Source organism: Chaetodon trifascialis, chromosome 17 (assembly GCF_039877785.1).
Source record: "Chaetodon trifascialis isolate fChaTrf1 chromosome 17, fChaTrf1.hap1, whole genome shotgun sequence".
Taxonomy (NCBI): domain Eukaryota; kingdom Metazoa; phylum Chordata; class Actinopteri; order Chaetodontiformes; family Chaetodontidae; genus Chaetodon; species Chaetodon trifascialis.
The window spans coordinates 4,474,694-4,488,362 of NC_092072.1; the positions used below are offsets into that span (position 1 = coordinate 4,474,694).

At 43.7% G+C, this 13,669-nt stretch overlaps 2 protein-coding genes across 2 annotated transcripts; one reads left to right on the forward strand and one right to left on the reverse strand.

Moving 5' to 3' along the window:
- Positions 1-3,234: 3,234 nt before the first annotated feature.
- klhl43 (kelch-like family member 43) lies at positions 3,235-7,767 on the forward strand. The gene is made up of 6 exons (XM_070984729.1): positions 3,235-3,545; positions 4,117-4,265; positions 4,572-4,918; positions 5,581-5,880; positions 5,968-6,143; positions 6,831-7,767. The coding sequence occupies exons 1-6, from the start codon at positions 3,235-3,237 to the stop codon at positions 7,615-7,617; spliced, it is 2,070 nt and encodes a 689-aa protein (XP_070840830.1). The 3' UTR covers positions 7,618-7,767.
- A 1,954-nt stretch (positions 7,768-9,721) lies between these two features.
- Positions 9,722-13,156, reverse strand: rpl11 (ribosomal protein L11). Its single transcript, XM_070984710.1, has 6 exons — positions 13,096-13,156; positions 12,182-12,332; positions 11,765-11,871; positions 11,271-11,402; positions 10,317-10,427; positions 9,722-9,803 (listed from the first exon to the last, which is right to left on the reverse strand). Exons 1-6 carry the CDS (start codon positions 13,099-13,101, stop codon positions 9,774-9,776), a joined length of 537 nt encoding a protein of 178 aa, XP_070840811.1. The 5' UTR covers positions 13,102-13,156; the 3' UTR covers positions 9,722-9,773.
- Between the last annotated feature and the right edge of the window lie 513 nt (positions 13,157-13,669).

Consider the following 13,669-nt stretch of genomic DNA (forward strand, 5'->3'; position numbering starts at 1 on the left):
AGGAGTTACAGTTACACTACAGTTACAACCAGGCTGTCGTTTGGGTTTGAGAGTCGGGTTTCAGCAGCAGTCCTGGTAGTAGTGTTATTAGCATTGTGAGGATCATTTAAAACTTCCACTAGATGAGCTTACTGAAGAGGTCACAGACAGAGGAGTGAAATGGGACTTGGTCACACTGCTGACTGAAACGAATAGAAGATCAACTAAGAGACTTCCATCCATCCATTTTCTATGCCGCGCCCACATTATTTTCCATTTTCTAAGCACATTAAGTTCCAGAAATGGTCCAATTCAAGCTCAACAATAAACACGATAAAGAGTCTACAGCCACGCTAACAGCTCTGTGAGACTGTACATAGCTGTGCTTTGAGCTAAATGCTAACATCTGCATGCTGATATGCTGCCAATGACAGTGCTAACATGTTGAGGCAAAGCAGATATAATATTTAGCATTTTCACCATGTTGGCATGCTAAAGTTAGGTGCTTAGCACAAAACACAAAGTAGAATGAAAGTTGATGGGCATGTCATTATTTTTGCAGATATTTCAGATAATAAACCAAAGAATTGGACAAATTTGAGTTATTTCAGTCCAAACCAAAGTGGACGACTGACCAACAGAAATGCTGCCACCCCTGCAGCCATGATGGTAGCACAGCGAAGAAAATATCTGCATAAAATTAGTGTAAATACACACCGACATTAAAAGCCGACTAAAAATTTGTCCAAAGCTGAAGCAAAGATGAGAAAACGCAAAGCAGCAACACAGTGAGAGAAAGATCAGGTATAACTGGCACACAGCAAAGGCCCCAAATAGGAACTGGGGTTATTTTTCATTCCCACCCTGACAGCACTGAGGCAAGCTCTGCACTGAACAACAACAAACCGAGAGCCAGGAACAAAGATCACCGAGCTGCTGTTTACCACTCGACACCCAGCTCTTTTCAAAGCTCTTCAGCACAGCAGGCAGGCTTCATCGCAGATATTACTGAGGCAGAACGATGAATTTATGACTCCTAGCATTATCCCACACTTGTCATTTGTAGCTGCAGCGGCCTCGCTACGGCAGAGGAAGACTTGTGTTGAATGTGTTGATTCCAAAGCTTCGTAAAAGTAAGCTGGAGTTGGACCTTTAAGTTTTTCTTTGGTCCTCTTTTTTTGCTTATGTGCAGCAAAGATTTCAAGACTCTGCCAACAAATAAAAACATTATACTGCTGCTTGAGCGTGCTGCCAATTTATGAACTATCCTCTCATTGCCTCGTCAAGCTGAGGAGAGACCCAAAATATTAATTTATACAGGAAGTAAATATCGTTAGAAAGTTCGCTTGATTGCTGACCAGTTATAGAAAAAGAAAACAAGCTAGACCTCAAACAGTTTCTGTCTTCAGCTTGTTGTGTGCCGTTTGCTGTGTGACACAAACCTTTTCACACTTGCATAGTGAAGTTTCAGTAAACTCCATGCACGGCATTTCTCCCATTTGGTTATTTCAGACACCATCCGCTCTGTAGATCAGATCAGATGTGATCCTACACGCTGTTACAGTCCACACTGATCTGCTGCCATGTGCAGAGCAGCGCTCATTGCGATGATGAATAAGATTCCCCAGTTGCTTTATGGTTGAAACATACAGCATGTGAAATGCAGCATTGAATGTCGGGGGCCGCTGTAAACCACAAACCCGACCCTGAGCTTCACGTCTGGACGGCATCACTGCAGGACACTTGCAGCTGTCATTCACACAGCTATTGGCCCATAAAGGCTGATGCAGGTGATCCTCGGTCAGTTTTAGAAAAGATGTCGGCAGTCTGGGTGTTGCTGTGTGGTGTTCAGAGATTAGCAGAGCAATGTGCATCTGTCAGTGGCTTCAGTTTGTCCTTCAGCGAGCATGGAACAATACTGTGATTTAAAGTCTGGAAACATTTGCCGGGCATGTTTCAGTTGTTTATGAAGAATACGCCGTCCATCTGGAGCAGCCATCTCCGTAAGAAGACTGGAAACACACACTGCAGTAATACTGCAATAAAGAAAACAATGTGTTTTAAGAGAAGTGGAAAGTTTACAAAAGTCCAGAGAGAACAAGGAAGCCCATTAGAAACGTTTAAAGTCAGAAACCATCTGTATTTTTGCACATTTTATCCCCCTTATTAAATATCTCATAACATTTACAACTCAATCCAGATTCCAGACTGCTGAATCTCGCCTTACATATCTAATCCATCACTGTGAACATCTTGTTTTGTTGTTCTATCATTGCCAAAGTCACATTGTAGTGATGTGGTGTCTCTGTTGAAAGCTCAGATTGATTTGAAAGGTCAACAATAACAAAAACATATAGATAAGATAAAACTCCAGCAGGTTTTATATCTCTGAATGTTCATTTTCTAATAAGGAATCCAAACTAAATGGCTGCCTAAAGGTGCACCATCTGACAGGCAAATACCTCCTTTCAGCTTCTCAGTATACAATGAAAATGATGGAAAATCCACTGTTTCATAATGATTATAAAGCACCTCAATAATAAAATGCTGAATGAACATAAGACATCATGAACTTGCAGCTTGAATTTGTTATTAGATTAATACTGAACATTTCCTGGAAATGATCTTGAAAGTTGATGCAGTATTTTATATTTTCTGTATGTGTGCTCCCTCCATGTGCAGCCACATGGGAAAGCCGTCATAGCCTCTGAAGGTGCAGGCAGCCAGCGGTCTTTACACACCTGCTTCTCATGAGCCTGATTATTAGTTTGTGGCTCCCTCCTGATTGGCTAACGCCCCTGCAAGGTCACAGTCTCCATTTTCAAACCATACTGAAATTAATACAAACTAAAGCAGCATGGAATTATCCCTCAAACTGGGATAATTTAATAATTTAATTTCTGACAAAAAAGTAAAATATCTGAAATAAATTGGTACATGACAGCCAGATTATTTTATTTTGGTGAACTTCAAGACCAGTGAAGCACTGATCAATCAGAGAACATCTTTGTCTTTTCCTTCTTCTCGTTTCAGGTGCTGTGTGCTGTGTTAAAGTGAAATCATCAACAAAATCACTAACTCTGTCCGTTACACCATTCCTCAGAGACACAACTACAACATCCAGCCAGTTTGTAGAGCAAGTCAGCACTTAGCTCAGCGTCAGTGTCAACTCAGTAAACGTGCCTTACTGTAAGTAACCATTTAGAGAAGTAAACTCAAGCTAAAGCCTACCAAAAAGAACCTCAACAGTCAAAAATGGCCCCCAAGAAGAAGGCCCCCCGTCAGAAGAAGCCTGCCGTAGAAACCATGTCTCAGGTGGCCATGGAGACTCCAGTCCCGCTGAAGGTGGAGAGCCGTGGTGATGGTGTGGTGGTGGTGGAGACTGGGGTGAAGAAGATTGAGCAGATGGCAGCCCTGGACATCGCACAGCTGAACAGCCTCAACCTGCCGCTGCCGCCGCCGGTCATCAAGCCCGGAGAGAGGGGCTTTGGCCTGGGCAGCGAGCTGACACGACCCCTGCATGGCAACGCCCTGCTGGAGGAGCTCAGCAAGATGCGGCAGGAAAAGTAGGTTCTGATACTCTGATACTGATATTTGTATCAGAACTTAACACTGTACAATTCTTATAGAAAATGATGCAGTAAAATTATGGTACTATACAACTATGATACAATTCAATTACAGTACGGTATGGTTACAAGACAGTTATGGTACAAAAAAGTTATGATCTGAATGAACTGACAAACAATACAATATCAATTCTACAGAGTTTTGATACAATACAGCTACGATGCAGTACAATTACGATATGATATAATTTCGATACGGAACAGTTTTGATACAATACAATTACAATATAACGATGTTAAACAATTACAAAACTATACAAATTTGATGTAATAGAGTTTTACAATACAATGCATTAATGATATGGTGCATTTATAGTACAATATCATACACATACTCAAAAACTACTGTACTGTCACGGATTATATTGTACTATATAGTAATTTTCACTTTCAGTCTCCATTAAACCATTATTTTTACAACATATGTATTGCATTATTTCACGAGTCATTGTATCGGGTATGTGCGTCTTCCATCCATCCTTCTGTGTCCACCTGCTGTCCTCCTCAGGTTCCTCACTGACCTGGAGTTGGCCTGTAAGACAAAAGCCTTTGACGTCCACAAGCTGGTCATCTCCTCAGTCAGTCAGTACTTCAGAGAGATTCTGGCTAAAGACCCCAGCATGAAGCGCCTGGAGCTCCCCTCCCTCTCACCTCTGGGTACGCCATCCAACTGCATGTGGTCCAGTTCCATTTATGTTAAACCAGCATTGTATAAATAAGATTTAATGTTGTAATCTAATCCAGAGCTGATGTGGTCATCACTGTGAATGCATGTTATGTTGATTGAGCATTTGAACTTCTACTCAAAACCTCAAACTTTCTAGATGCCAAATATATTACACTTAACTTTCTTTAGAAATTTGGTTCAACTTCCTGACAAATATCTTCTTCTTGTGTTAAAGATTCAAGTTTGGTTAAAGTTAAATCAAAGATCTGTCTCGCCCTCGCCCACGCTGTCTGCAGGACTGGCCAATGTCATCACCTTTGCCTACCTGGGTCGTGTCCACATGTCCCTCTACACCATCGGTTGCACCGCCTCTGCCGCCACCACCCTGCAGATCCCTCAGCTCCTCAAGATGTGCATGGACTTCCTGCTGGCCGAGCTCAACGTGCAGACCTGCGTCTACATCTGGAACATCGCCGCCGCCTACGGCCTGCTGTCCGTGTGCGACGCCACCCGCCGCTTCGTCCTGGAGAACTTCGTGCAGTTCGCTGACACGCCGCTGTTCACCCAGCTGACCCTGGAGCAGATCTCTGCCTTCCTGCAGGACGACTCGCTGCTGTTGCCTTCAGAGGTCACTGCCTTCCAGGTCAGAGGTCAAACTTTGTCTGAGGGATATGACGTCGTGTTTTTCATTTCAGTCTAAATTACTTGTTGCACTAGAATGAATCATGGCTGCTGTTTAATCTGTTGTTACATGGAGTCAATTTAAATTTAACAAAGATTCTTGCCATCAATTAGTGAGAACACAGCATTCACTCCTGATACCCTCCCCCAAATGCTAATTTCATCCATACCTAAAAACAGACCCCAGACCAGCTGCTGAGAGCGTAACACAGTTCCATGAATCCAAGTCACCTGCAGGTGGACTGTGAGGAGAAACCACCAAGTATAACTTACTGTATGCAGAAGTTTATTAATATACAACTCCATTACAGACCTAAATAGACAAACAGCTGAGAGGGAGCGAAGCAGAGATGGTTGTATTTATAAACAGGACTAAATGTGAGTCTGTTAATTGCCAACTAAGAACATGTTTCAGATATTTTAAAGAAATATAAAGCTTCAAGCAACAGGCTTTTTATTCATTTCCTTTATCATATCACAAATAGGTTTTTCAGCTGCTTAGTTTTTCTATTTTGGGGGTCTTTGCACATATTTAATAATCTCCTTCCATTAACAAACACTATTATCTATTGACATGTGGTGCTTTATGAAGGTAATTCTGAGACATTACACATCTCTCTGCAGCTGGCCATGAAGTGGCTCGACTTCGAGGCCTCTCGTCAGGTTCACGCCGCAGAGCTTCTGTCTCACGTGCGCTTTGAGACCATCCCGGCCAGCGAGCTGGTGAGTCAGATCCAGCCGGTGCCCCGCATGATGATGGATCCCCAGTGTCACCGCCTGCTGGTGGACGCCATGAACTACCACCTGCTGCCCTACCAGCAGAACACTCTGCAGTCCCGTCGCACACAGGTCCGCGCCAGTCAGCAGACTCTGCTCACCGTTGGCGGTCGACCATCGCTCACTGAGAGAGCTCTCAGCCGAGAGGTCGGTGCTTTATGCGGATCTTTTCATATTCACTACCTTAAAAGAAACAACTGAAACCCCTCACTGACCTTTGACCTCGCTGTGCAGGTGCTGTGGAGGGACCCAAGAGAAGGAGGAGCCGCCTGGCGTCACCTCACCCAGCTGCCGGCAAAGAGCTTCAACCAGTGTGTGGCGGTAATGGATGGCTTCCTGTACGTGGCTGGAGGAGAGGACCAGAATGACGCCCGCAACCAGGCCAAGCACGCCGTCAGCACCCTCAGCAGGTAGGGGCCAAGTCAACGGGCTTAAAGCATACAGGAGAGAAAAAACAGTGGTACCACTTCCCAATAACAACCCTTTATAGAGCACAGTCATGCATGCAATAGTTTAAATAACAGTAAACAAATTACTCAGTAAAAATGTGGTTGGTGTTGATTTTCCTCCATGTTTTCTTTCTAAGTTGCTCTTCAGATCTGATCTCTTAGACCACATTCAAAGGTGGTCTGAGGTGAATTCGGCCACATTCTTTTAGCAGCGTGTACACAAATGTGTTGTGTGGAGGACCACCTACTCAACTAATGCCCCATGTGTGACAAACTGGATTCATGTAGATGGAGCACACACGAAACACGCTGTGTGATTTCCATTTGGGCTGAAGACTCTTGGCAAAAAGAAATGATGTGCACGTGTGTTTGCATGTGCAGGGGAAGTGAGATCTGATCACAAGTGGTCACTCAATGCTTTGCAGTGCCAGGTGTGATCAAATCACTCATGACACCTTAATGCCAGGTGTGAACAGGGCCTTCAGTTCACCAAGACGACAAAGGCCATTTACCCAGAAAGGGCTGCAGAGCACCTGGACCAAAATCCAGTTATTAACAAGTTATTAACTACAGACTTGATGGCGTAGGGTCTCACTATGCTTCAAACAAAGTGCTTTTTCCAACGACTCTCCTTTCTGCCTCCACCAGATATGACCCTCGCTTCAACACCTGGCTCCACCTGGCCAGCATGCGCCAGCGCCGCACCCACTTCTCTCTGGCAGCCAGTGGCGGCCGCCTGTTCGCCATTGGCGGCCGCAACGTGGAGGGTCTGCTGGCCACCACCGAGAGCTACCTGCCCTCATCCAACACCTGGCAGATGCGTGCGCCCATGGAGGTGCCCCGCTGCTGCCACTCCAGCGCCACCCTCCCCACCGGAGACATCCTGGTGACCGGTGGCTACATCAACTGCGCCTACTCCCGCTCTGTGGCGTGCTACAGGGTGGAGACCGACACCTGGACCGAGCAGGCCTCCATGGAGACGCCCCGCGGGTGGCACTGCTCCGCCACTCTTGGAGGGAAGGTGTATGTGGTGGGAGGAAGCCAGCTGGGGCCCGGCGGCGAGCGGGTGGATGTGCTCTCTGTGGAGGTTTTCTCCCCAGACAGCGGCATGTGGAGCCGGGCCGCTCCTCTCCTCCTCGGGGTGAGCACCGCCGGCCTGTCCCCGCTGGCCGACAAGCTGTACCTGCTTGGAGGCTGGAACGAGGCGGAGAAGCGCTACAAGGCGGCCGTCCAGAAGTACGACCCGGCCACTGACAGCTGGTCCATGGCGGAGGACCTGCCCGAGCCCACGGTGGGAGTGTCCTGCTGCACCCTGACCCTGCCGCCCCGCCACGCACCGCGCCGGCAGCAGCACCGCAACACCCCGGCCCACGAAGAGCAGAAGAACCGGAGCCGAGAGAGCAGCGTGGCCCCTTCACAGACCATCACAGCATAGAGAGCCAAGGAGAGGGGAGAGACTAGAGCAGGAGGGCTGGTTTAACCTCAGGAGAACATCTGGATCATGTCTGCTCGGTTTTCTTTCACTGAAATTAAAATTTATTTCAGCCTGTAAATAATTACACAAAGAATTCTGGATAAACAGTGCAACCCACGAGGAAGATGTTTTTCTTCATAGCAGTATTCACTAAAATATATTTATAATATTGTAAACATATTTAGAATGTTTATAAAACGTGTATTTTATAATACTGACAATAATTTGACTTATATTCCATAGATTTACACTATTTAGATGAAGCACTGGTTCTCAATCCTTCCTGAAGTGATTTCAGGGATTCTAACAAACATATTTACTTGACATCTGACCTCCATTATTCTAAATACAGGAGAAAGATTACAGTTAATTTAGAATACAACAGGCATACATGCAGACCCATGAAATGCCATGAAATGAACATGTATGTGCTGGTGTTACCGAGAGCCTGATCCGGTGATCTGCAGTGATCTTAGGAGGTTTTACACTGATGGAAACAAGAGGAGAAAGAGGTGGAGAAGGGCTGAATTAGGGCGTGGAGCAGGTGGAGGTGGAGAGGTGATGGATGGAGTAGGAGGATGAAGGATGGGCACAGTGGCTGTCTGCGTTTGGGCGGAACAAAACGTCACTGTGAATCCACATGCAGTTTGTGTACAAAGACGCATCTATGCAGTGTGTGTGACGTCCAACTGTGAAAAATAAGTGTGAGTGTGTGACAGAGGAGTGAATGAGAGGAAATGAGCCAACGCGGACAAAAGCTGCAATAATCAAGATTTCCCATCAGCAAACTTGAAATATTTTCCACGAGGATCGAAGCAGACCAGCAATAAACAAACCAGTGTTTGTTTTATTTATCTAGCAGCTTCCTGTCAGAAGCAGTGAAGATTAATTGCGACAAAAATAGATGTAGTGCTTAAAATAAACATTTTATAAGTGCAATGGAGCTGAAGGTGAGTGCAGCAGGAAGGCGGTGTGAACTCGATGACACAGGTGAGATTTTAAAGGAAATAAGAGTGTCTTGGTTTCAAGTTCTGCAGCTGAACTTCAAGAAAAATGATATAAAAACCCTTTAAAAATCAGAAAAAAAATCTAGATAAAAATCCAACAAATGAGAAAGAAAAAGACATAAAAATGTGATTGTTGGACCTCACCTGTGTGTCGCCCTGTGATATCTAATTTGTGCTGAAACCAAGTTAAACGTCACTGAAGACGCAGTGAGACTCCAGCAGGCGGAAGCTGCTGACAGCTGAGAGCACATTCACACTTACTGATTCATAAAGTTTATCATGAGACGCAATGAGGCTGATCCGGCTCCTGTGATTGGCTGAATCCCTCTGCATTTGTCCCCTTCCTGGCACTGGATGAGCTCCGTGCTGGTGGTTTCTGGGGTTTCACTGAATAAAAGCCAACTTAATCAAAACCTGACGCCTCTGTCTTTTATTTCCATCTTGTTCAGACTGAGCTGCTGGGAAACGTCGTCCGAACACAGAAGAGGCAGAAACCGGCTGTGCTTTCATGTGTTGTGAGAAGCACGTTATGAAAGGTCAGAAATCTGGTTAAAATAACACTGAGCATTCAGCAACAGTGAAGTAAAACTATTACAGTGGAAGTATGTACACTGAACAGTTTGCGTGTTCTATTATTTGAAACCTTAAACTGCAAAGTAAATAAATGCAGTGCAGTAAAAAAAATGCTGTATTTCCCTTTAAATGCTGAGTTTCTTAGATAACTTGATGAACCTGCTCCTTGGAACGGGGTCATGATGTTTCAAACGATTCAATCACTGAGCGTCGCCTGTGAATAGCTGTGAGCTCGTCTGACAGACGCTTCAACGCGACTGTCTGCGACTGTCCACACAAGGTCCAAACTCCTCCTACAAGTTGCAGGTCAAACTGAGCTCCTGCGATAAAGTCAGTCTACGGCAGACTTCTGATTTGTCAAGATTTTAAGTGTAATTTAAGCCATTTTAACTGGAGTTATTAAACACTTCAAAATAAGAGCCCAGTCTACTTATCCATTAAAAAAAATAATAATAAAAAAAAAAAAATCACAGTAACAACAAAAGTTATTTTTTCCATTTTATTACTTTGTTACAAACAAGAACAAAAGGTGGTCCTTTACTTGCCGGGGAGGATGATACCGTCATACTGCAAAGAAGTAAGAGACAAATATTAGTTAATGGCTGTGCAGAGAGAATGAAACAGCATGAAAAGGATTTATTTGATTCTCTAACATTAACCCAACAATGGACTCTGCACTAGTTCAAATGTAAGTATTAAAATCAACTTGACTCCAGCATGACCAAGTTTACAATCATGCAACTATTTCTTCAGTACGTGTGCTTTTATTTTGGAGTGATCGGTGAGACGAGCGTCATAACAAGCCACGTGGGTTAAAACAGCCAATTTTATAGGTTGCAAGATTCTCTTTCATCCAGTCATGGTACTTTTAAGTGCATTCCAGAAGCAACTGCACTTCACTGAAGTTTTGCCTCATCCAAGAGGCTTCTTCAGTTCTAACTGACTGGTGGGGAGTCCCAGGCATTTACCACTATAAACACCATTAGCTCTTAAACAATCAAATGAGAACTTTTTAACCTGGGAAGATGGACTAAAATGTCTAGGTCTCTCCGGATGTGTGGGAAGCCTGACAAAACTCACTTTCTGCTGGAACCAGCGCATGGCCTCCTCTTTGCGGATACGGTGCCTGAAACCGATGCGGCCTGTTTTCCGCTTCTTGTCAGCGATGCTGAAGCCGGGTCTGCCCAGAACCTGAACGCAAAGAGGGAGCAGAGCTGGTCAGAAAAGCTTCAACTCAACAGACACAGTTTCTCTGTTACACACAAAAACTCTAGAAACATCAGCACCGATCAATAGTTATTGCCTGGCCTCGTCGAGTTAGAACTAGGTGAATATAAGGTTTGAAAATTCAGATATTTAAGCAGACTCAGTGACATGTGAGTCCAGTGTTGATTCTCCGCAACATCTTTAAAAAAATGTTTTAAAATGTATACACTTTGCATTTAAAAAAATGAAAAGTGAATCAGGTTGTCATTTCAGCACTACATTTGTAGGGCAGACATAACAAATGAAAGTTAATTTGCACAAGGAATGAGCATATGGAAAATAAAACGTGTTTATGCATATCAAACATAAACATTAAAATGTTTTATTTTCGGTATTTGCTCTTCTGATAATCAGGGATCAAAAGAATATGATCAAACTCCATCAACATGTCACACAACCAGGACAAATGGCATTTAAGCATTGAACAAATGTCCTGTTCCATACTGGGAAAGACGTGAGAAGTCCATGTTAACCAAATTTCAAATAAATTGCAAACATCTGTTGACTAAGCTGCAACACCTCAAGTCACGTCACGCTCAACATAAAACCTTCAACACAAAGATTTTAGACTGCTAGACCAACATAAACCCTTGAAATTCAACAGCTTCCAGACAACGGCCTTTTGTTTAACCCTCTGCCCAGCTATGGCTGAAATAAATCATTTAAAAACTACCTCTCAACACATTTTTAATTTCAACTGAATGCACACCACACCCAAGCCCATCACAGCCAACCAGCTTTATTTGAAGATATTTGTTGCCCACTTACCACGTAGAAGTCCAGCCCGTAGATGCCGATGCTGGGGTCGTACTTGATGCCCAGATCGATGTGCTCCTGGATGCCAAAGCCGAAGTTTCCGGTATCAGAGAAGTTGTTCTTTCTCAACTCGTACTCGCGCACCTGGAAGCATGAGCAGCAGAGTGAAGCCTCTTAGTCGACAAAGCAGCAATGTGTTCATAACATCATAATAAATTCTCCTGTTGGTTGATAAAGCACTCCGCTTTAGTGCATGAGAAAGAAACAGTCCAAAGAAGTGTTGAACTAATTTGTTTGTCCATATGCGTTTTTTAAGGGAAGTTGATCGTGACAAAATTACCACTGTGTCAACTGTACTAACAAGCTTGGGTATGCATAATAAACACATTTACTTTGCTCAACAACACGTCTTTTCCTTCACATTTAACACTGACATTCACCACAAATAGACCAAAAATCAGCTTTATATTTGCCATCTACATCTCATTTTATCATGACTTTCTGACCTTGAGTCCTTTCTCCAGGATCTCCTCTGCTTTGGCTCCACGGACGGTGCAGTGGACAGCAATCTTTTCATTTCTGCGGATGCCGAAGGATCGCACAGTGTAGCGGGCTGCGGGTGGAGGAGGGAAAAACAGTCAAATTCGAAACTCATCTCTAACCCCAGTTTTCAGGCTTTCTGCCAGATGTTTAACAACCTTTTCAAAGCACTTTCGCTTCCTAGACCAGCTTTACTGTGACTTCAAACAGCCCGTACTGCCTTCAGCAGCTCCAATGTGACCGTCATAGGCTGAACGAACCATTGTCAGGTCCTATTGTGCTTTATTGTACATTACAGTTCAACCTCTACATATGCTTTGAGCCAACACGTCCACAGTTCAAGGTCCAGCCTCGAAGTCTTGACCGCACACACAAATGCTCACCCTTGGAGAAGACGGGGGTCTGCCCTGTGAGCTGCTCCAGCACCTTGGCGGCACGGGTCAGTCTGTCTCCGCTCTCACCGACGCAGATGTTCAGGCAGAGCTTGCGAATGCGGAGCTCTCTCATGGGGTTCTCCTTCTTCTCACCCTGGTCCTGGAGGGCACAAAATAAATGGTTATCGTTTCACCACAGAGATCTTAAAAAAAAATTTAAAAAAAATCAACAACTCAATGAATGACACAAAAACACTTGACTTCCATTAACTTCCGACACCCATCAACTGCTGCTGCCATGTTGAGTTTAGTTCGCGTTAGCCGACTGACAGGCTAGCAATAGTAAGAAAGACACTGACGTTTCAAAAACTTGACAGCAAACCCAAACTTAAGTTGAACATTCACAATATATTATTCTCTCTCAGTCTTGAAGTCCTGGCACTGCTCTCCTCTGTCTTAACGTCAAAATGCCAAAGCCTCAGACCAACACATGCCGGCCGAGGGGACATGTCCGTACATATCCCGTTTCTCCTGTTAGCATCGCCACAGACCATGTACGTGTCCGGCAATTAAATACGTGTCTACACACCTAAAAAGATTAACACATGGGCATACACATGTCTACTGTATCGCTTAAGTGTAATCATGCAACCGCAACATCGTCTGTAACGACAGACTTTAGCACGAGTATAAGCAGGGTAATATTCTCCGGCAGCTAGCCTGTTAGCTTCACTCGTTTTTAAGTTTAACTGTCTGCAGTCACATTTGTTTGAAAAATACGACTCTCGTTTGATCAACCATAATGGAGTCTACGTGTCTGTGAATCGAACAACAGTTAGGATGACCCTACAGCTCAGATGATTGTGGATGTTTACTCCAACTTCATAGTTGATCGCCATCGTATAATATCACACAGTACTCACCGCCATGTTTGATCACTAGAAGAGGACGTGACGTTTCCGGCGACAGCATTTTATAGTGGTGTGTTCACCGCAAATGAGTTCGGGATACATCGCGGGTTAACGCCAGAGTTCCGTTTTACGCGCTGATAGCAAAATACTAGTTGAAACAAACAAACAAACAAACAAACAAACAAACAAACAAACAAACAAACAAACAAACAAAAACAAAGACAAACAATAACTAAACAACTAAATAGCTACATTTTTTCAATCGTCTGCAAGGGTTGCGAAGTTTTGAATTTGGTTTAGATTGTAAATAATAATAATTAGAATTTTAATTATCTTTATAGGAACAACATGAGGCATTTATTGAATTTCCAATAATTATTTGAAAAGTCCAGTGGGATTTTTTTTTTGTTTTAGCCTTTATTACACCAGCAAAATAAAATACTGAGTTTCATTTATAACTATTTGAATAGGAAATTCTATTAATAAAATCCTTCCCTTTTCAAGAGATTACGTTGAAAGTTACAAAACACAACATGAAAACTCAACATTAAAACAAAAGGTGACTTTAATTTAACCAAATAAACAA

What these genes read in the sequence shown, in the direction of transcription:
- klhl43 (XM_070984729.1), top strand. Translation starts at nt 3,235, where the DNA reads ATGGCCCCCAAGAAGAAGGCCCCCCGTCAGAAGAAGCCTGCCGTAGAA. An exon ending in AGCAAGATGCGGCAGGAAAA is followed by an intron (nt 3,546 to 4,116) that starts GTAGGTTCTGAT and finishes TGTCCTCCTCAG; the next exon opens with GTTCCTCACTGACCTGGAGT. An exon ending in CAGAGGTCACTGCCTTCCAG is followed by an intron (nt 4,919 to 5,580) that starts GTCAGAGGTCAA and finishes ATCTCTCTGCAG; the next exon opens with CTGGCCATGAAGTGGCTCGA.
- rpl11 (XM_070984710.1), bottom strand. An exon ending in TCCTGGAGAAAGGACTCAAG is followed by an intron (nt 11,403 to 11,764) that starts GTCAGAAAGTCA and finishes TCATGCTTCCAG; the next exon opens with GTGCGCGAGTACGAGTTGAG. An exon ending in ACGGGCTGGACTTCTACGTG is followed by an intron (nt 10,428 to 11,270) that starts GTAAGTGGGCAA and finishes CTTTGCGTTCAG; the next exon opens with GTTCTGGGCAGACCCGGCTT.